Source organism: Vitis vinifera, chromosome 14 (assembly GCF_030704535.1).
Source record: "Vitis vinifera cultivar Pinot Noir 40024 chromosome 14, ASM3070453v1".
NCBI lineage: Eukaryota > Viridiplantae > Streptophyta > Magnoliopsida > Vitales > Vitaceae > Vitis > Vitis vinifera.
Genome location: NC_081818.1, coordinates 24564184 through 24586033, shown reverse-complemented (window position 1 = coordinate 24586033; position 21850 = coordinate 24564184). Strand labels below are relative to the sequence as shown.

General features: G+C 32.4%; 3 protein-coding genes across 3 annotated transcripts; 1 reads left to right on the top strand and 2 right to left on the bottom strand.

Moving 5' to 3' along the window:
- Positions 1-3937: 3937 nt before the first annotated feature.
- On the bottom strand, positions 3938-5544 carry LOC100232843 (chalcone synthase). Its single transcript, NM_001281135.1, is given in 5 exon segments — positions 3938-4087; positions 4090-4123; positions 4125-4167; positions 4170-5137; positions 5268-5544. Coding segments are annotated over 5 exon segments (1356 nt in total). The 5' UTR covers positions 5446-5544; the 3' UTR covers positions 3938-3954.
- A 3516-nt stretch (positions 5545-9060) lies between these two features.
- Positions 9061-15005, bottom strand: LOC100258301 (histidine biosynthesis bifunctional protein hisIE, chloroplastic). Its single transcript, XM_002277208.5, has 5 exons — positions 14642-15005; positions 10153-10398; positions 9973-10068; positions 9702-9856; positions 9061-9561 (listed from the first exon to the last, which is right to left on the bottom strand). Exons 1-5 carry the CDS (start codon positions 14807-14809, stop codon positions 9357-9359), a joined length of 870 nt encoding a protein of 289 aa, XP_002277244.1. The 5' UTR covers positions 14810-15005; the 3' UTR covers positions 9061-9356.
- Positions 15006-17963: 2958 nt separating this feature from the next.
- On the top strand, positions 17964-21686 carry LOC104881640 (uncharacterized). The gene is made up of 5 exons (XM_010662359.3): positions 17964-18380; positions 18454-18642; positions 20042-20390; positions 20520-20627; positions 20726-21686. Exons 1-5 carry the CDS (start codon positions 18117-18119, stop codon positions 21532-21534), a joined length of 1719 nt encoding a protein of 572 aa, XP_010660661.1. The 5' UTR covers positions 17964-18116; the 3' UTR covers positions 21535-21686.
- Positions 21687-21850: the final 164 nt, after the last annotated feature.

Genomic DNA, 21850 nt, shown 5'->3' with positions numbered 1-21850 from the left:
ATAAATTATTTTTAAAATATATTTAAAAATAAGTTAAAAATATTTCAAATTCTTAAATAGACTTTTATTTTACAAAACATCATATAACAGTTTTCAAAAACAGTTCTCAAAAACTATTTTTCAAAGCAATTTTCAAAAATAGTTATTCTTCATTTTTTAATTTTAAGAAAACAAATTGTTTTTAAATTTCTCATGAAATGTGTTTTCTTATTTTGAAAAATGAAAAAACTGTTTTTAAAAGCAAGGCAAAAACTGCAAAACAGAAGAAAGGGATTGGGTGGGGAGTGTCCATGGGAGCGAATAGGACAAGGGAATGCTCTGGGCCGGTGGAGGCTGGCTGTGTTAATGGCCTCCTTTGCTTCTCACTGCTCACCTCCACCTGCCCTTGTACTAGATGTGGAATTAAATGTGGATGCTTAATTTGATATATTTCTTGTTTTCATTTTATTTTTAGAAATAAAAATATAATCATTATTATATAAAATGTAATAATTTCTTACCTTTTATTTTTTAAAATATTATATAAAATATAAGAATTATTCAAGACTTATCTTAAAAAATGAAAATTATTTTAAAAATTAAGATATTAACAAAATGAAATAAATTCATATTTTTTTTTAATTCATATAAAAATAATTATAAAATAGAAACCCTCTAAAAATAGTTCAAGTTTGATACGCTTATCAATCGAATATAATATCTAAGATCATTAAAGATAGCACTAATAGACAACGATACTATAACGGGATTTTAAAAACTTGGGTTCCTATAACTGGTTTTTTGCATTTGAGCATTTGAAAATACACTTTTTCGAGCTTTGCATTATAGAGTTCTTACATTTTATATAAAAATTACTATAATTTTCTAATTTTAAAAATAAAAAATATCAAATTTGTTGAAAAAAAATCAGTTAGTGGATGTTTTGATAAAATTTAATACTTATTACTTAATTAATCAACTTTCAGTTAAATTATTCTTAAGTGGATTACTTAAAACTTATTCCTTAATTTTACTTAAAGTGTTAAGTTGTTTTACAAAATTAATTTAAAATCTATTCTAATTTAACTACTATCTATCCACATTGAGTTGAACTAATACTTACTTTTATTAATCTTAAATAATAAATCTATTTATATTTAATGTAAATTAATTATTAAAAAATGAACCATGGAGGTAAATTAATTATTTTGGCTTTAGATTATGATATTAAATTACTTTATCAAACATATTGAACTTAATTATTAAATCATATTAAAACATTAAATTAATCTACCAAATTAAGGCTCCCTTAATTAAATTAATCACTTCCATGTCCTCCCTATGAGAGAGTTTATGTAAAGTTGATTGGAGATACTATTAGGTATTGACCAAGATGGTCATCTTGGAACAACAAATTATTTTTAGGTGGGAAAACACCCATAGTTAATCATGATATGACAAAAGATTCCGTTTAGTACCGATTCTAAGAATTGTTTTTACCCTAAAAATTCTTTTTTAGAAAAGAAAAAAAAAAAAGCTATCTTTGGTAATTATTTTCTAAAATAATTATAAAAAATAGTTTTTGAAAATTATTTGTTAATTTTTATAAAAAAAAAAATTTATTCATAAACTTAAGATGTTATTAATTTATTTTTAATATTTTTATATATATTTTTAAAATATTTTTTATATCTATAATCTACATGTTTATATAATTATTTTTAAAAATAATTGTTAAAAAAAAATTGAAAATAATAAAAAATAATTTTAAAAAAATCTCAAAAAATATTATGTTTTCTATTCTGAAATACATAAAATAGAAAACAGGTTTTTATTATTATATTTTTGTGTTTTTTATTATGAAAAACAAAAAATTATTCTAAAAAATAGTTTTCAGATAGAACCTAGTTGTTGAATAAAATTTAAAAAATATTTTTAAAATTTTAAAAAATCATTTATAACGTTTTTTTAAAAGCCATGTTTAAAATAATTTTCCTAAAAATACTTAAAAAAAAAAAAAAAAACATTTCAAATGAAAACACTACCAAACCTACTCTTACACTACCAAACAAAATCCCCCTATATTAATTGGTGTACAAACTTTAGTTATGGGTTGTTTTCAACACTAGGCAGGTAGTCAACTTTTCTCCTCTCACATTCAATCCTACTAACCACTTCTTCATCTTTCACATTCAATCCCACTTGACCATCAAACAACACCATTCCCACCTTCAAAACATTTCAAGTTTTAAAAACAATTTTTTCAAAAAAAAAAAAATGAAAAATGGTCATCACTCGTGGGTTTTAGTTATTATTTTCCATCCTCCCTACCTTAAAAGAATAATTTGTCCACCCAAAAATAAATAAATAAATACATTTATTGTGATCACCTTTTTCTCATATCAATCATGACATGACAATTAGAAGAAGATGGAAATGGTGGGTGGAATTAATTGACGTAGTTTTCAAGAGAAGGAGGAATAGGAGTTCCAAACTTCGTGCACGCCTTGGGACCATATGAACTAAAGATACCTCAAGCATAGAATGCCACAAAAAATCCGATGACGACTATAAATTAATTCACATCTATTCAAAAGTTAAAAGGCTACGTGACCATACAATGGTCTTTAGAAATCGTTGTGTGAAATTATTGACAAATCAACAAGTATGGAATGCCATTTTGGAGCAAAGGAGTTGAATATCATAGTAGAGGCGATTTGCATTGGTGGATCGTGTTCATGTCATGTCAAAACTTAGCTATCTGTTAGATAGGTCTAACTCAAACTTAACATAAATGATAATTATGTCAAAAACATAAACTTAAATACTATATAATTATTAAATAAATAACATATCGTGTAATTATTTAATTCATTTAATAATCAAATCCTCTTATTTCATAATCAAGTTGAGTTAAGTCTTATATATGTCAATATACTTGATTTTTCAATTAAACATATTTATGATTGATTTATTTATTTAAAAATAAATTTAAAATGAATCAAATATAAGTTACATAGTTTAAAGATATAATAGGCTAATAAACGGGATCATTAAATGAATCCATTTGCATCAAATTCGTGCTATGTAAGTTAACCCAAAAATTATCTTATGTATCAAACGGGTTATGTAAATCAATATGAATTTGATCCAAACCTATTTATACTCGACTTAAATCTATGAAAAATATATTTGGTTGGATTCATGTTTTTTATTTTTTATTTTTTCTTGGTTCTCTCTCTTATCTTTCTCTTCCCCTCACATCTACCTTCAATTTTTTTCAAACCAAACAAACCCTACACAACCATGTTACCTCTTCCCAACCATCAACATAAGAAGGGGAAGAATTCAATTTTGGGTATTAATGAAGAAACATGCGTCTCTCCACTCCTGAGTAATGAGGACAAGAAGATTGTATCTGTTAACTAATTCAATAAATCATTACCTAATCAATTAATTGTCTTAATTTTTCACCCAAAAAGGGTTATTTTTACATGAAAAAATTAAAGAAAAAGTGGTCAAAGAATCTTTTTTTTTTACATCTTTTGGTGATGTTTTTGTAAATAAATATCAAAAAATGGTAATTGAAAATAGTTTTTGAAAACAATTCTTTAAGAATTTGTTTGGCAAGTGTTTAGTAAAATAGTTTTATATATGTTCTTTAGAATAAAAAATTATGAAGACATGTTTAACAATCAAAAACCATTTTTTATTTCTTATTTTCAAAAATAAAAAATAAAATGTTTTCCAAAATAAAAATTTGTTTTGAAAAATTGAAATGTTATCAACTTGTTTTTACGTTTTTAAATATTTTTAAAAAAATAATTTTTATTGGTGGTGGTTCTTTGCAACCATTTTATTTAACTATTTTTTAAAATAGTAAAAAAAAAATGAAAACAACCTAAAACAATTCAAATCTATTATTAATTATTAAACAAGCTCTTATTAAATAAGAAAATAATTAAAGAGAAATTTTTACTTAAGTGTGAAAGGAGAGAAGGCACAGGGACACAAAAGAACATAAAAATAAAGCAAAACATAACAAAGGAAGGAAGGGTAGCTGCGTAGGTTGGCACATGATGACATGCAGTCCTCACCAGTCCCCAGCCAGCAGCCATTCCCATCTTCCCTTCAGTATTATAGGGACGAGTGACTCAGTGAGTCGATTGTGTAGCAAGGCTGTGCAACACAACGGTTTCAACGGTGAGACCTGGTCCAAATCCAAACAGAACGCCCCATTCCAGGCCTTCCCCTGTGGTGCCCTTTCCTTCTTCGATCGACTTTTTCCTCATTTCGTCCAGGATAAACAGCACGCATGCACTAGACATGTTCCCATACTCGCTCAGAACGTGTCGAGTTGCTCTCAGTTTCTCTTCCTTCAGACCCAGTTTTAACTCAACCTGATCTAAAATTGCTGGGCCACCGGGGTGAGCGATCCAGAACAAGGAGTTCCAGTCGCTGATGCCGATCGGCTTAAAGGCTTCCACCAAGCTCTTCTCTATGTTCTTGGAAATCAACCCTGGGACGTCTTTCAGTAAATGGAACGTGAGACCCACTTCGCGCAGGTGTCCATCGATTGCACCCTCGGAGTCGGGGAGAATAGTCTGAGCTGCAGAGACGAGTTCGAAGAGTGGGCGTTCGATTTTGGTATCTGGGTCTGCACCAATGATAATGGCAGCTGCACCATCACCGAAAAGCGCCTGACCCACGAGAGAATCCAGGTGGGTGTCAGAGGGGCCTCGGAAAGTGACGGCGGTGATTTCAGAGCAGACGACCAAAACACGGGCGCCGGCGTTGTTCTCGGCAAGATCCTTGGCAAGGCGGAGGACGGTGCCTCCAGCAAAGCAGCCCTGTTGGTACATCATCAGCCTCTTGACGGAGGGTTTGAGGCCGAGCAGCTTGGTGAGTTGATAGTCAGCACCGGGCATGTCAACACCGGAGGTGGTGCAGAAGACAAGGTGGGTGATCTTGGATTTGGGCTGGCCCCATTCTTTGATGGCCTTGACAGCAGCTTCCTTGCCGAGCTTTGGTACTTCAACCACCACCATGTCTTGACGGGCATCAAGAGATGGGGCCATGTAGGCACAGACGTTGGGGTTCTCCTTGAGAATTTCTTCATTGAGGTGCATGTAGCGTTTGTTTATCATGGATTTATCACCTGTATGTAAGCAAAATACAAACAATGATTGTTAGTGTTGCATCGGTTATATATATACCATGCATGCACTCAAGTAGGCTATGTGAAGAGAATAGCCCAGAGAATTATTCATATAGATGGCACAACTTACACATGCGCTTGAACTTCTCTTTCAATTCAGTCATATGCTCGCTGTTGGTGATGCGGAAGTAGTAATCAGGATAGTCAGCCTGGTAGACACAGTTGGCTGGAGTGGCCGTGCCGATGGCCAGAACCGTGGCTGGACCCTCAGCTCTTTGGGACTTTCTGATTTCCCCCACTGACACCATTTTTGGCTGCTTGAATCAGTGTGAACTTCGTCGGAAAATGCAAATATTCAGAATGGTATTGAGATTTGGAGACTAGAGAAGAAGAAGTCGTGATTAATTGATGAATCAGAGAGATGCTGAGAGCCAGTTTTATATCAGCGGGTAGGTAGAATGGACGGGCAGATTGGAGCCCGCGTGACTTAGGGGGTTAGGCCTCGACAGTCGACACCTTGTAAATCGTGGTAGATATGCTTCCAAGTTTCTAATCAAGAGTTTTGCATGTTGGCACCTTACATTCCACTTTTCCAAAAATAATAAAATATTTACGCTTTTGCTTGTGATATTCCTCCATTCCCCTTTTTAGGGCCCCTAAATATCTCGGGATCAAAAATAAAAAAATAAAATAAAATTCAAAACACCCTCAATGCCCCCCCTTACTTAGATACCATTCGTGGCTAGTTATGTGTCACGACTTTAAATACAAGTATTTCCATGAGACATCATGAATCCAATCCCAAAATATAGAGTTTAGATGTTAAGATATTTACAACTTTGTATTTGATATTTCCTCTACAACAAATTTGCTCCATATATTTTACTTTTTTGTTAGAGAAATATTAATGCCAATATATAAATTTTTAATTAAAAAAATTAATATATTTACATAGTCCAAAAAATTCCCGACACACATTTCTCTTATTCGACGAGGAATATCATCGATATATCCAATCCCAAAATATAAAGCTTAAATGTTAAGCCATTTGCAACTTTGTAATTGACAATTCTTGCGGAGCAAATTTTCTCCATATTTTTTACTTTTCTGTTGGAGAAATAATGGCACTATGTAAATTGTTAATTAAGGCCATTAATTCGGGCCTGTATGAATTGTATTCCTCCATTTGAGTTGGCATGAGGCGAGCAAGGCCTAGTTGGAGGGGGTGCCGTGTGCTTTAAGGTATGCGACTGTGTTGGTGTTGGTGTTGGCATTGGCATCGGCATCGGTGGTAGGTTGTGTGAACAGTTCCAACTGCTTCTCACGGTCTCGCCTCTCACCAACCATTCCCATCTCAAGAGTATTCTGTTTGCGTCAGATGAGGAATTAAATTGTGGCCGCCTGCTGGTTAATTCAATCAAATGAATTTCCCTTTAATCTCTCACCAACCATTCCCATTTTCAACTCATGATTTTGTGTCTTAAATTGTGACCGGCAGGGTTTATAAATAAAAGTAGAAGCAAGTATAACTTAACGTCACTTAATAACTTAATTTAAGTTATTAAGTAAATTAAACATATTTTATAAAATAATTTTATAATATAACTTAAAGTCAAAAATAATTTTAAGAAATAAGTAAAAATAATTAACTTATTTTTAAGTATATGTCTTTATTTTACTTTTTTATCTCCATTATTACTCAATCCTTTTTACCCTAATTATAATTTATAAGGATAAATATATTAATTTGATAATTTAAAATAAATTTTAAATTACTTTTATCAAATAACGTCAAGATTTAAAATAAGAATTAAGTAATAAGTTTTAAGTCAATAATTTAAATATATGATTTAACTTAAAATTAACTTAAGTGATTAAGTAACAAGTATTAAGTTTTTACTAAACACCTCAACATCAAAATTAATTGAATCTTTACCATCCTTTTCAAAAGAAATTGTTTCACTAAATGATCTTTTAAGTCATCTTCTTAAAATTGAGATTTTGATAGCCTATGATTATCAGAGGAATTCAAATTAGAAATGGCAACTTCAATTCAGATATTTTAAGTCATAAAAGCGAGATTTTGATAGCCTATGATAATTAGAGGAATTCAAATTAAAAAGGACAACTTCAATTCTTCTAAAGATATTGCATTGGATCAAACTTTCAACCCCAAAAAGTACAATTTGTTTCAAAATATTTTGTGAATTACTATTAGATAATATAACCTTATATCTTTCGGGATACATTTTCTATGTCTGGTTCTTAAAAAATATTAAAGAAAATAATTTTCTTATATTTGGTTTTACCATAAAAAAATATATAAAACAAAAGTCAAATATAATTGAGATTAATAAAAAATTTATATGTTTTTAAACTATTTAATCTTTCTATAAAAGATTTAAATAAATGAAATGATTTTGAAACAAAAAATTAAAATAATTTATTAATTTTAAATCTATTTTTTTATTTTCTTTCACTTTTCTCTCATTCTACTTTTCCTCTTTATTTTCTTTTCTTCACATTTTTCTTTAAACTTTTTGGGAACCAAACATGGACTTAGAAATCTTTTTAAATGGATTTGAGATTAATATAAATGGGCCAGTAGAATGTTTGAATTTTTTTATTTTTTATTTTTTAACTTGTGACGGATTCCAGGTGGGTTGGGATATTGATTTGTCTCACCTATCAGGTTTAATATTGGTTTTTTTCGAAGAGCTCTTAGCGGAAACATTTTCTATAAAAATGTTTTTTTAAAGAATTATCTATCAATTGTTTTTATAAAAAGCATTAGAAATGATTTTTTTTAAATCATTTTCTAATTTTGTCTAACCTGCTATTCTTCTTAAAATAATAATAATAATAATAATTTTAGATTAAACCATTGGGCGGATTGACCCAGTCGGGTAGAATAACAAAATATATGATTGTTAAAGTTAGAAAAAATAAAATATTATTTCATCTCTAGATACATTTTTAATATTAAAAATATATTATAATGATATTAATATTTTATTTTCTATTTTTTATAATGTTTAATATCATTAATATATAAATTAGATATCTATAATATCATGTTGATATTACATTAGATCATGGTTAACCCATCGATAGATGATCTGACAACAATTTTTATTGAATAATTAGATTCAAAAGACAATTTTAACCTAAAAAATGTTTTTAAATAAAAATCACAAAATTTAAGAAAAAAATATTTAAACACTTAGAATAAAAGAATTGTCAAAATAAACTCTAAATCGATTTTAGTTCTTGAGACAAATGGTCTATGTCTTCCTTGAAAAGGTTACATACCCGGAACCGGGTCAGCTTACGCGCACCTCACCTTGACTAATCTCGTAGGACCCTGAAGTTAAGAACCGAATAAACCTCTAATGGCCCTAAGGGGACTCGAATTGGTGACCATTGGAGAGCAAACCCAAAGCCAAGGTTACATGCCCAGAAATACTACAACTTTATGAACTTTATTACGATCATTCAAAAAAAAATGTAGTTTTTCAAATGTGAATTAGTGTCCAACCAAACAGGCATTTATGGTGGTGGATATTCCCATCCAAGAATAAAGATGAATAAAGATCACAAGGGGACAGATTTTTTCCTATTGCACATCACACCATGCCCCTAATATGGCAAGATTAAGAGAATTCTAAATATTTATCATAGAAATAATTTATAAAATTTCATAATATTTATTAATTTTGTATCTTCTATTTATTTTGAATATAATTAAAAAAAATTAATGCATTGACATTTTACTAGACAAAGAAAAATAGACAATGAAATACTTGTGCCACAAAAACAAAAGATAAAAAAAAGGGGGCAAAAAAAAAGAGGCCAAGTTGGATTGGAGTTCCAAACATGGGGGCATAAACCCAACATGGGAAAAAAAAAAGAATAACACTTGATTCAAGTAGAATATGACAATTCAAATAAATTGAACAAACCCAGAATAGGTTAAATTGATATATACAGCATTGACTTTTTGCCACATAAATTTAGGAACCATGCAATAAACAGCCAGGCTTGTCATATGGGTACAGCAGTTCAGCTCGGAGATTCAACATGTGGTTAGAAACACATGAGCCAAATGGTCTGTTAATTTCTTGTATATAATAACTACTTGGGTATCAGCAGTTGACATGCAGCAATGATGCAATATGGTGGTGGCATGAACAGACTTGGCATACAATAAGTCCCCAGCTTAACCTTGTGTGGCCCGGCTTTTCTTTTCCTCAATACCTGATTGAGAAAATCTGTGTCTGAGGACTTGGAGAACCTCTTCCATTTTTACATCTTTCAGTGACAGCAGGACCATGGTATGATAGAGTACATCAGCCATCTCTGAGGCAGTTCGCGACTTATCCTCATTTTCCTCATGCGTTCGACACAACTCATCTGCCTCTTCCCTGTAAATGATGCAAGTTAACAAAACTTGTTAAAACTCAGAATGAAATGCCTAAATCTATTTGTTAAAATTTTCAAGAGGGCTCTTGAGGATTTGGGGACTATAACTGTGACAAAACAGATCTGACAGAGCCAACATTACCGAATTTTTGAGCACAGCAACTTGTCATCAAGTAGCAGTCGTTTTGTCCATGAAGGTTTTCCATTTTGTGGGGATGCTACTTCAGCTTTTCGCTGGGAAATTGTGGATTCTAAAGAGTACAATGCCGTTAATGCCAAATTGTTATTCTCTTCACCCTGCAACAAAAAATTAATATAAAGCATGTCCAAAGTAGGGCTGGGAAAAAATTATTGTTCTTCCTACTAAAGAAAAACAAAACAAAAAGAATACCATAAAAGAAAGGAATATAAACCTGAGGATTTTTTAACAAATCAAATACTGATGAATAATAGCAAGTTTCAGATCCAGTGTGGCAAGTAGGCCCGTCAGGCTTCCCAAGGTATATTATCTGAGAAATAGTTCAGAATCAAATCTAATGACAAAGGACCTGCTCATTTATGCATCCAACTAAAAAGGAGTAAAAAAAACATACCGAATCGCGATCACAATCAAGAAAAATGTCATGAATATTAATGAAATTCAATGACGTCTCCCCCTTTGTCCACAACTTTGACCTCGACCGGCTGTAGAATGTTGCTTTCTGAGAGGAAATGGTTGTAGCTAGTGCATCCCTGTTTACAAAGCCTTGCATTAAAACTGCTCCTGTGTCGACATTTTGGGCTATTGCCACTGCCAAACCTTTGTCATCCCACTTCACACTGTCTAACAATGTTTCAACCTAAAATATATCCTGTCAGATACCTTACTCCATCTTGTTTGTATACCAAAAGGAACAAAAGAAGGGAAGGAAAATGGTGATGAAACAGAGGACAAATTATGCTATAATTGGTATAATGAAATGCATAATTACCTATCTTGGTTAAATCTGTCATCTACCACTCAGAACACTCAAAGTTATAGTTGAGTTACATAAGCTGAAAAATATATTGGCAAACATCTTAACAATTGATGCAAGACCAGGATGCCAAAAGCAAACAATAATCAAGCAAAGATCATATGATAAACCACAGTAACCACCCATTTCAAATGTTTATTTAGACCAAGATGTCAAGATTATGCAAGGTCAAGCTAGACTAAAAAAATTGCATTTACAACAGCAAAATAAGGATAAACAGGAAAATGTTCAGAGGCCTAATAAGCCATCCAGTACAGTTTATGGCTTGACACCCAAAAAGGGCCAAATTGAGACCATTCATTATCAGTACATTAGTTATATGCATGAATGAGATGTGCAATTAGTACTTTTCTCTAAGAAAAGCAATCAGCCAGACTGAAGATACAGAGTGAGATAAACCCAAGCTCCTAGAAATTAGAACATTTTTTTTCTTTGATGACAAGATACATCGATATATAGAGTTCAGATGTAGCTTGCAGAATAATAAGTGTTGAAAATCAGGGAATGATGAACACCTTCAAGAGATATCTAAAAGAGAGATGGGAACCCATTCTCAATGTTTTCTCTTTCTTTTCTTTTCTAGACATCTAACTGTCCCTACAATTCAACCTATAGTAGAAACCAAACTGTATCTGGTTCAACTTTTAAAAAAAAGGGGGTTACCAGCACAAAATAAAAGAACGAAAGAAGATAATGAATAATTTTTCATATTTTTAATGACATAGTATACACATACAGGCAAATTGTAAATATATGAGCTATGACTCAGCAACAAGTCATGCAGGCAAACCATCTTAAAAGTATATTCAAAAGCATGACCAAGATAACAGATAGTGTTGGCAAAAAGAACACTATACACAAAGAAACAAAATGCAAGTTCATAAAAGAGTTGGTTTTCCTTGATAATAAAGTATTTCAACATATAGAATCCAGATGTAGCTCGCTTAATCATTAAATATTGATTGTCGGGCAACGATGGACACTTTCAAGAGACATCCAGCAGAGAGATGGGAGCCCCATTCTCTATTTTTCCTTCTCTTTCTTTTCTTTGCCAGATATGTAACAGTCCCCACCATTCAAATCTATCGTAGAGACCTGACTATTTCTGGCTTAATCTTTACAAAGAAGGATGGAAGCACAAAATAAAAGGAAAGATGAGTAGATATAGGCTAGATAACCATATCTTTTATCCCATACCATATATATGACTTCCAAGACAAAAATTATAACATTTGATGTATGAGCTATAATTAAGCAGCAAGTCAGACTGGTAAACTATCTCAACAGTCTATTCATGACCAAGATTAAACAGATAGTGCTGCCTAAAAAGCATGGTACGTGAAGTTATACTAAGCCCAAGTTCCTAGAAAAGTTGTTTTCCTTGATAACAGGATTCATCTGAGATATAGAGTCCAGAGGTAGTTCACAAAATCACTAAACATTGATGGTAGGGCAACAATATACACCTTCAAGAGATATACGTAAGACAAGGGGGCCTCATTCTCAATTTACCTATCAAAAAAATAAAAAGAGGGGTGGGGGAATTCATTCTCAATGCTTTCCCCTTGTTTTTATTTGTCAGACATGCAATAGTCCCTAACTTTCAAATCTGAAAGTAGACACCTGACTATGGGTGGCACAACCTTAAAAAAAGGATCAGCAACACAACAAAAAGAACAAAAGAGGAGTTTCTTTTTACTAGATTTTCATGTCTTATCATACCATACATATGGCTTCCCAGACAAAAATTGTAACATTTGATGCATGAGTTATGATTAGAAGGCAAGTTATACTGGTAAACCATCTTAACAGTCCATTCAAGAGTAAGACCAAGATCAAACAGATAGCGTTAGCTAAAAGAACACTGTATACAGAGGGAAAGAAGGTTGAAGTTCCTCAAACAGTTGTACAGAACATATCGATATATAGAGATCAGATGCAGCTCGCATAAATAAACATTGATTGTTGGGCAACAATGAACACCTTCAAGAGATATCCAACAGAGAGATGGGAGCCCCAATCTCAATATTTTCCTTCTCTTTCTTTTCTTTTCCCGACATGTAACAGTCCCTCCTATTCAAATCCATGGTAGGCACCTGACCACGTCTGGTTCCACCACTTCACAAGGGGTAGCAACACAGGATAAAAGAACAAAAGAGGAAATGCTCACTAGATTTTCATATGTTTTTCCTTAATAATAGAACATGTCAATATATAGAGTCCAGATGTAGCTCGCATAATCATTCAACATTGATTGTCGAGCAACGATGAACACCTTCAAGAGATATCCAACAGAGAGATGGGAGCCCCACTCTCAATATTTTCCTTCTCTTTGTTTTCTTTTCCAGACATGTAACAGTCCCTCCCATTCAAATCCATGGTAGGCACCTGACTACGTCTGGTTCCACTTTTTCACAAGAGGTAGCAGCACAGAATAAAAGAACAAGAGAGGACATACCAGATTTTCATAACTTTTTTCCATGCTATACATATGACTACTCAAACAAAAGTTATAGCACTTGATGTCTGAGCTATGGTTAACAGATTAAGAAGCAGGTCAGACTGGCAAAACATCTTAATAGTCCATACAAGACCATGACCGAGATCAAACAGATGGTGTCAGCTGAAAAACACTGTAAGATCCTAGAATGGCTGTTTTCTCTTGGTAACAAGATATGTCAAGATATAGAGTCCAGATGTAGCTCGCATAGTCATCATATGTTGACCATCAAACAACGAAGAACGCCTTCAAGGGATATCCAACAGAGAGATGGGAGCCCCATTCTCAATGTTTTCCTTCTCTTTCTTTTCTTTGCCAGACATGTAACAGTCCCTACCAATGAAATATATGGTAGACACCTGACTATGTCTGGTTCAACCTTTAAAAAAGGGGCAGCCACACAGAATAAAATAAAAAAAGACAAGATATTCACAAGATTCTTATATTTTTTATGGCATACTAGATATAGGGCTTCCCAAATGAAACTAGAAATGTCAAACAGATAGTGACAACTAAAAGGATACTGCATACAAAGTGACACAAAGATCATGTTCCTTAGTTCCTTAGTAACAAATATGTTGAGATATAGAGTCCAGATGAAGCTTGCATAACCGTTAAAAATTAATTGTTGAGCAACAATGAACACCCTTCAAGGGATATCCAACATATGAGATGGGAGTTCCATTCTCAATGTTTTTCTTCTCAACATAACAGTCCCTACAATAGTGGCCATGGTAGACACCTATGTCTGGCACAAAATTGGACACTTGTAAATAAAAGAAGAACAATCTCCTCAGAGAAAAAAACAGATTGGGGAAGTGCAACACAATGCTTAGACAGGGTTATTTTCAATATGCTCCCTATTGGGGGCTTCAGTCAAACACAACATAACAAACTGGTCTAAGAAATAGACAAATTGCCCATCATTGAAACTTGCAAAATTCTCAGAAACTCTTAACTGCTCAACTGGCTGCATAGCAGCTTATCCATACACCAATTAATATCTTCCAAGACATAATCAAGGGAGAGAATAATCATGCCCATATGAGATTATCAGGACTATAAGTTATTAACAAAGGATTTATCTGGAAACCATCAATATCCAGTTTTTTGGGTCATCAGAAGAACACACTGGACTGCAAACCGGAATTTAACTCAACCCATTTAATCCATCGCACAGATCAGATTTCTGGTATGAATCAAACCATCGAGAGGGATTAAGAGTACTCTGCCCATGCACACTGAACGCATAAAATGAAAGTAAATCATTCGACGAAACTTCCACCCATCTCCTTTTAGACCCATAAATAAAAAGGACACAAATGAGCAAGCACGCAGTTTTCAAAGAAATTTTCTCCACAATCCACGCATTAATAAATAATACTTCAATTCCCACAATGCCATTTTCCCATAACAGCTCATTTCATCTCATTTCATTGTCAGGGGCATTTTGTCGAGCACAGTGAGGGCGCCTCAGGCATTACAACAGATGGATCAATTCAAGACTATATTTAATATAAATAAAAAAGAAACATATAAATGGAAATGAAGTTTAAAATCAAGTACCTTAGCTTCAAGGGAAAGATCTTGGTGGGGTTTCTTGGAGGAAGCAGAAACCGGAGAGTAGGACTTCATAATGCGGTTGTCTCTCCAGCAATCAACATTAGAAACAAAGAGGCGAGTTCTGGGAGTAACCCTCAGAGATTGAAGACAGTGCGAATAGGAAACCGCCATTAATGCACAAGAGTAGATTATTCTTTGGGTCGCCTTCGCATCTATATGAAAACCTATCCGAAAATAAAATCAAACACTGATTGAGAAACTAAAGTAGAAGAACAACAAAGAGGAGTAGAACCGTGTTCAGCGGCGCTCGAGTTAGCTGGATGTATTGTCTGGATATATATATATGTTGCAGGAAGATAGGGATTTATGATTGTAGGGTTTTAGGTCTGAATTTTTATTATTATTATTATTATTATTAACAGTAGATTTTCAAAATTATTAAAAATATATTTTTCTAATAATTTAGATTATTTGATTAAAAAAATCATTAAAAACCTAATTTTGAAAACTAACCCTCTATCATTTTTTTTTATTAAATTTTAACAAAAATACCCTCATTTTTTCTTGTAAAACTAATAATTTCTTTTAAAAGTATATGTAAATACTTGAAATAGTTAAAGATATCTATATAAAAAATTGATTACTATTCAAATAAAATCACGAAAAATATTAAATTCACAAATATGAATATTATTTTCATCCTTTTTAACTAATTAATTCAATAATTTATAGTTTTCGGTGTATTTTTAAATTAATTTATTGTACTCAACGATATTTTTATACTCATGAATGTTCTACCAATATTTTCATATTTTCAATTATTACTCAAAATATTTTATAAAAATTTAATTAAAAATATTTTATTTTAAAAAACAATCTATTTTTTAAAATTATTTAAAAACTATTTTTGAAGGTTTACTACTTTATTTTCAAAAACAATCTTTTTTTAAAAAAAAATCATTAAAAATGTTAAAATGTGATTTTTTAGAACAAAAAAAATTATTATTGAGAATAATTTCTTTTTTTTTTGTTCAAATTATTGAAATAATATTTTTTTTAAATATTTATAAAATATATCATTTTAAAACATACCTTGTGAAAAAAAGGAGGTGTTCTATAATCTCATTTATTTGTACTTTATACCTTAATCTTATTATTTTATACCTTTATCCAATTGAATATATTTCATATCACACATTTATTGGGTTGGATTTAGGGTTTGACAGACACAATTATTATACTTTAGCATTTTTCAATAAAAAAAAATATTTTATTAAACTTTATAATTTAAAAATATATTATAAATCATGTTACATTTATAAAATATTTTATATTTTACCTAAAAATATCTATATTGAAAAACTAATTTAAAATTATTATAATTAATATACAATGTTTAAAGTAAAATTACTCAAATTTTTATCAATTAATTTGTATTTAACTTTTTACTAAAATTATCTTAAAGATTCCTTTTAACTTATTTATATTAATTTAAGAAAAAAGAAACAAAAACCCCTCTAAATGTAATTCTTGTTTTTTATTATATTTTGAATAAAAAAATATATTACTCGAATTTTAAATGAGGTTTGTTATTATGTATTTTTGTAAACATAAAAGTTTTTAGTAAAATAAATTATCACTACATATATTTGACATGTGACAGATATTAAAAAGATGATATGTGACAAAATTTGAAAGACTACAAATAAAATCGAACCTTTTAATTGTTGTAGAAAAAAATTTAAAAATAGATAAATATTCTCTCATGTAAAAAATTCTAAAGGAAAAGGAATATTCTCTCATGGAAAAAGTTGCAAAGGAAAGCAAATATTCTCATTAAAGTGAAAAGGAATAAAAATAAATAAATAAATGATCATTTTGTTGACAAATTTCCTCAATGAAAATTTTTAAAGTTATGGACATAAAAATTATTTCTAAAATATATTTAAAAATATAAAAAATAGATTAAAAATAATTTCAGATTCCTAAACAGATTTTTATTCTATAAAACATTATAGAACAATTTTCAAAAACTATTCTTAAAAATCATTTTTTCAGAACTGTTTTCAATGACAGTTATCAAACAAGGCCTATTGTTTTCTTTTATTTATAAAATATAATACTTATTTGATTGATGTATTCAATAGTGGTTGATATTATTTGTAGCACTATTTATAATATAAATACATAATTTAAATTTCATATTATTAAATACACTTAAAATAAAAATAAAATTAATCCACTCTTCTACTTGTGAAGAACAATATAAACCCTTCCTTTATACCACACATGATCTTTTGCCTTCTTAGCTAAAGTGTAGTAGTTGTGCATATCGAACTTCAAATTTAATGTGTATTATGAGATTTATACCATTAGATGAAAGTATAAACTAGGAAAGTATAAAAAATGAGATCATATATAATAAATAAATGAAACCAGAAAATGCTACACAATACTATCCGATTGGTTGTACATTTTCGAGTTTTGAGACAAAATAGTCCTAATAAGAAAAAAAATTAATTTCGACTATTTTCTCAAACATATATTTAAAATTGTTATTTTGTTACAACGGAGGAGCACATTATTGTTATTTTCTAAAAAAAATTTAAGTTAAAATCGTAATTATCAAATACAACTTTATTTTTTAATTGAAACCTCGGATGTAACTTTAATTTTAAATTGAAGTTTTAATTGTCAAAATATGACTTTAATTTTTAAATGAAGTCTCAATTGATAAACGTGATTTTAATTTTGAAGTGAAACCTCAATTACCAAATGAAGTTTCACCGTTAAACTTCTGTTATTTACATGAAATAAAAAAAGCGTTATATCTCGCATATAAATTTGAAAATGAACACGAATCTTATTTTAACATAAAAGACCCTTTTGGCCTAAAAGGGTGCATTTTCAGTATGGTATCGAAAAATGACCTTTTTGATACCCTATTCAATTTTTAAGCTAAGGTACGTTAATATTTTCTATTTTTGTTTATAAATATATAATTTTGTTAACAAATTAAGACACATTTTTTTATTTAATATCACAAAGTGATTATACATACATTATTTTTTTTAAAAGAATTCCTAATATATAAATATTATTTATTTATTTATTTATTTTTTTAAAATTCAAATATTTTTATGAGTTTCAATTAATATTTGTTCATCAAATTTTTTTCCTAGTAGACACATCCTACATGCATCTATAATAAAGAGAGAAAGAAACTTACAAGTGAAGTATTAAGGAACAAAGTGGGCCATGGTATTTTTGGTGACAGTGGCTTGCTGACTTGAGCGGACTCTAACAAAAAAAAAAGGACCATGCTGTTTGCACGATCATACCTTACATAGAAGAAACCTGAGTACAACACAGTAGAGAAATCCCAAAAACATAAGGGAGAGTGCCTGATAGTTTAGACAGCTTCGAACGTACCAGTAATCGACCTTCCTTCTCTTTCAATCCTTCAATTTGTAAAGACATGGAGTTGGCTCGTGAAGCGCAGTCCTCAATCCGCAGCCAGAGTCATAGGACTGAAGGGGGGACATGTTTCCACTGTCAGAAGCATGGTCATTGGGCCAGAGCTTGTCCCTACAAGTCCCCCAACGACAAACCCCTTTCCATCGACTCCCCCGATTTCCCCGACATTCAATGCCGCTGCGGTGCTGGGACTTGCGTCATTCGCATCTCCAGGACCCCGAGGAACCCAGGCAGGAAGTTCTATGCCTGCCCCGCCAAAATGATGGTAAACCCAAATTTTCTTGGGTGGGTTTTTGCTTTTTTTTTGTTGTGATTCTGATTCTCAGCAATGTTTTCAGGGTGGAGATTGCAATTTCTTTAAGTGGTGTGACACGGTCACGGACCATGAAATCAGCAAGTCTCCTCAGTCCCCTCCGCCTCCGTCATCTATACCCATGTGTTCTTGCGGTGCTGGCATTTGCAGAATTTCTATGGAAAAATTTGGGCCAAACGCGGGTCGAAGATCTTTCATTTGCCCTGTGAAAAAGGTGTGTCATGCATAGTTTTGAGCTCCAGGTGTTCAAGTAGTTTGTATATGACTTACCGTTCCTTCTGTTGATCTCTTGTGCATGTTGAGAATGATTTGTTGTTCTGATCTATTTTGGTCTTTGCTCTGAAGTTTATGGTTTTTTTTTGGCAATTTAAGATTTGGGTCTTTAGATTATGTTTGCTGTGAACTTTTCTTTTAGGTTTGAAAGAGCTGTCCCTGAACCATACCTGTAGAACCCTACTTTCTTATAAACCTCACTTTATAAATAGGTTATGGGCAACTAGGTACTTCAAAAGACCATATTACTCAACTGAAAAGTTTAGTCTCTTTCCTATTGTTATCCCATTCCTAAATCCAACCATTTGGCAGAATGAGAACTGGAGAACTACTTGATTAAGGTAGGTTGATCAATGGACCTGTCATCATCAGATTCTTTGGTTGCTCCTTTTGACATGATTGCATGGCAGGATAAAGAATTCATTAATGTTTTCTTTCCCAAATTGGGATATGGAGAACAACTGTTTGGATTGGAGTTGAATTTTGATGAAAAGGAAAAAGGGGATAGCGACAGCCCTGAATTAGCTCCTCATGTGAGGCTTCTGTCATCAACCAACTTTTCTGAATGGTGGTTGGGAAGCCTTCTGTATAGTTTTGAATTGTCTATTTCTTGTTGGTTGTTGTAGAACACCAAATCAATTCTCTGGCTTCTTAACATATTTTTATGTATGCAACCATACCATCCTCTTTCCTACTAATTTATGATTATACAAACTAGCTGAGGTGAAAGACATTGGGAAGCCTTCTTTATAGTTTTGAATTCTCTATTTTGTGTTTGTTGTTGTAGAACACCGAACGAATTCTGTGGCTTCTTAACATATTTTTATGTATTCAACTATACCATCCTTTTTCCTACTATCTTATCATTATACAAACTAGCTGAGGTGCAAGACATGCATGTGTATTATGTATCATGTTAAAAATAGTTGTTTACAGACAGTTATTGATTGGTAATGTTGCTGTTATAACTTGCTTGTGTCGGGTTTAATTGGAGGTAAATGTGGTGAATAATCGTTCCAAGTGATTAATCCAATTTGGAGTTAAATTGTATATCCATGTTTATTGATCCATTCAGATGCTAAACAAACTTATGGAAGTGAGTGTATTCACTGCCACATGCCACAGGTATTTCACTGGTATGTCTAGACTATGATTAAAACAAGCAGGGAGATGTGAATCAGGGTCATAATTATAGTTTAGAAATGTAATTCCTGGTCCTCTTATCTCATGCTTCTAAAAATTCCCGCCTTCTGGCATTTTTGACTATCATGTGCTCTGTACTTTCATGAATCATGCAATTGTCTTAGTTCCCAATTGAAGGACTTTGAATTCTGTCACAGGGACAGGGAGCTTGTAATTTCTTTCAGTGGGAGGATGCTCAGGTAAATACCAAGGTCAATGATGTAGATGAAACGAAACAGTGTAGCACTCATCAGTCTGCAGGGATCAGCCAACAGGACACTGAAACTGGAAAGAGTTGCTCACTCAAGGAGGAGCCTTTGAGTTTTCAGCATCTGGAGAGGGTGGAGAATTCACCAGTGAAGGAAAATTCTTGTCCCTCAAACCCTGAGGCTGTATTAGGACTGTCAGAGGAACGCAATATGTTGCTGATAGAGGACAGGGGACATGATGAAATCTCCAAATTTCATTCTCTGAAGCTTCATAATGCAGCTGATGTTACTTCATTAGGTCTGTTTCATATGTGAGTTTTGTGTGCTGTCTTCTGTTTGCTATCTTCGTTTAATATAGCTTATTTTTCCAGTGCAACATCTTCTTGCCTTACGGGATGAGTATAAATATCTATATTTTGGGTGGCAGATCTTGTTCATGAAATTTCACGCCTTAACGTCTTGGGTTGGTTGGGCCGACTTGCATTTCCTCCTCCTCGATATTTAACAGTTCCCCCACCTAAGCCTCTCTTTTGCTGTAAGGTTTTACATGCCCTTCTATGATTATTATTATTATTATTATTTTCCCTTCACCTTGCTTCTATGTTCCGACTTTGTTTCTCATTTCTTCAACAGGTGTTTTCCCTTCGTACGATCCCATCTTCGTTCCTACGGATGTTGAGTGTGATGTTGAATGTTTAAGTAACTTATCACAAAGTCCTTCAGATCTGTTGCGGCTTACTCATGGTCAGGATGCTCAGACATTAGATGTTCTTTTGGAACCACCTGGCCTCACAAACCCTCCCAACATTTTAGGAGGCAATGCTGTTATATCTGGGTCAATCTGGGCAGCTTTTCGGCAGGCAGCATTGCATGTCCAAAATGAGCTTCTCACTCTTCTGGAGTTGATGAATCCACAGGATCACGAGTCCATGGTACGAGAAGCAAACTCTGCTTTTGCTGGGTTGGATCGTTTGGGGATTGACTATAGACCCTTCTATGAACGGGTCAAGAAATTCATTGGCTGTGCATCAACATTGGCCCAGATTGAATCAACCATCCGCAATGACCTTGCTTCTCAAGAGCTGATGAACTCCTACCGTAGCAAGATGTCCCATTATGAAAATATCTCTCGTGTCCATAGCAAGGCAATGGGCGCTTTTACATCCTCAGACGACCGCCTTCATTTCCTCCAGAAAGAAGCCATCAGAGTCAGGGAGATGCTCCTCCAAATTGAGACACAGCTATCCTGCTGTGAGGTGGAGACTGCAGTTCTGGAGATCCATCTACTTCAAATCTCTCAAGATATGTTAGAGACTAAGCAGAATTTGGAGGGTGTGTACAAGGCCGCAGGCCAAACCATCCAACTTCAACAGCAGAGAGAAGCTGAACGAAGTGCAGCAAAAGAAGCAATGGAGAGAGCTAGAGTCGAGCTTCGACAATGATGTGTATTTTATGTAAAAAGTAGGAGTCGAGCTACAACAATGTTGTACTCGTGTCTCTAAGTGTGAATTTCGGCCTCTTTCAGAATTGCGAGTCCTCCTTAATTATGTAAATTATTAGCTTTGTATGATCATTAGATGTATGTTCGTTTCTCCTCAATAGAAATTAAGGGTGTAAGCAAAACTGAAAAAATTGATAAACCGACTCAAACCTGTAAGCAAAACCGTAAAAACTGATGAACCAATCCAAACCAATTAAAACCAATCATATTGGTTTGGTTTTCAAAAATAAAAAAATCTGTTTGGTTTGAGAATTTTG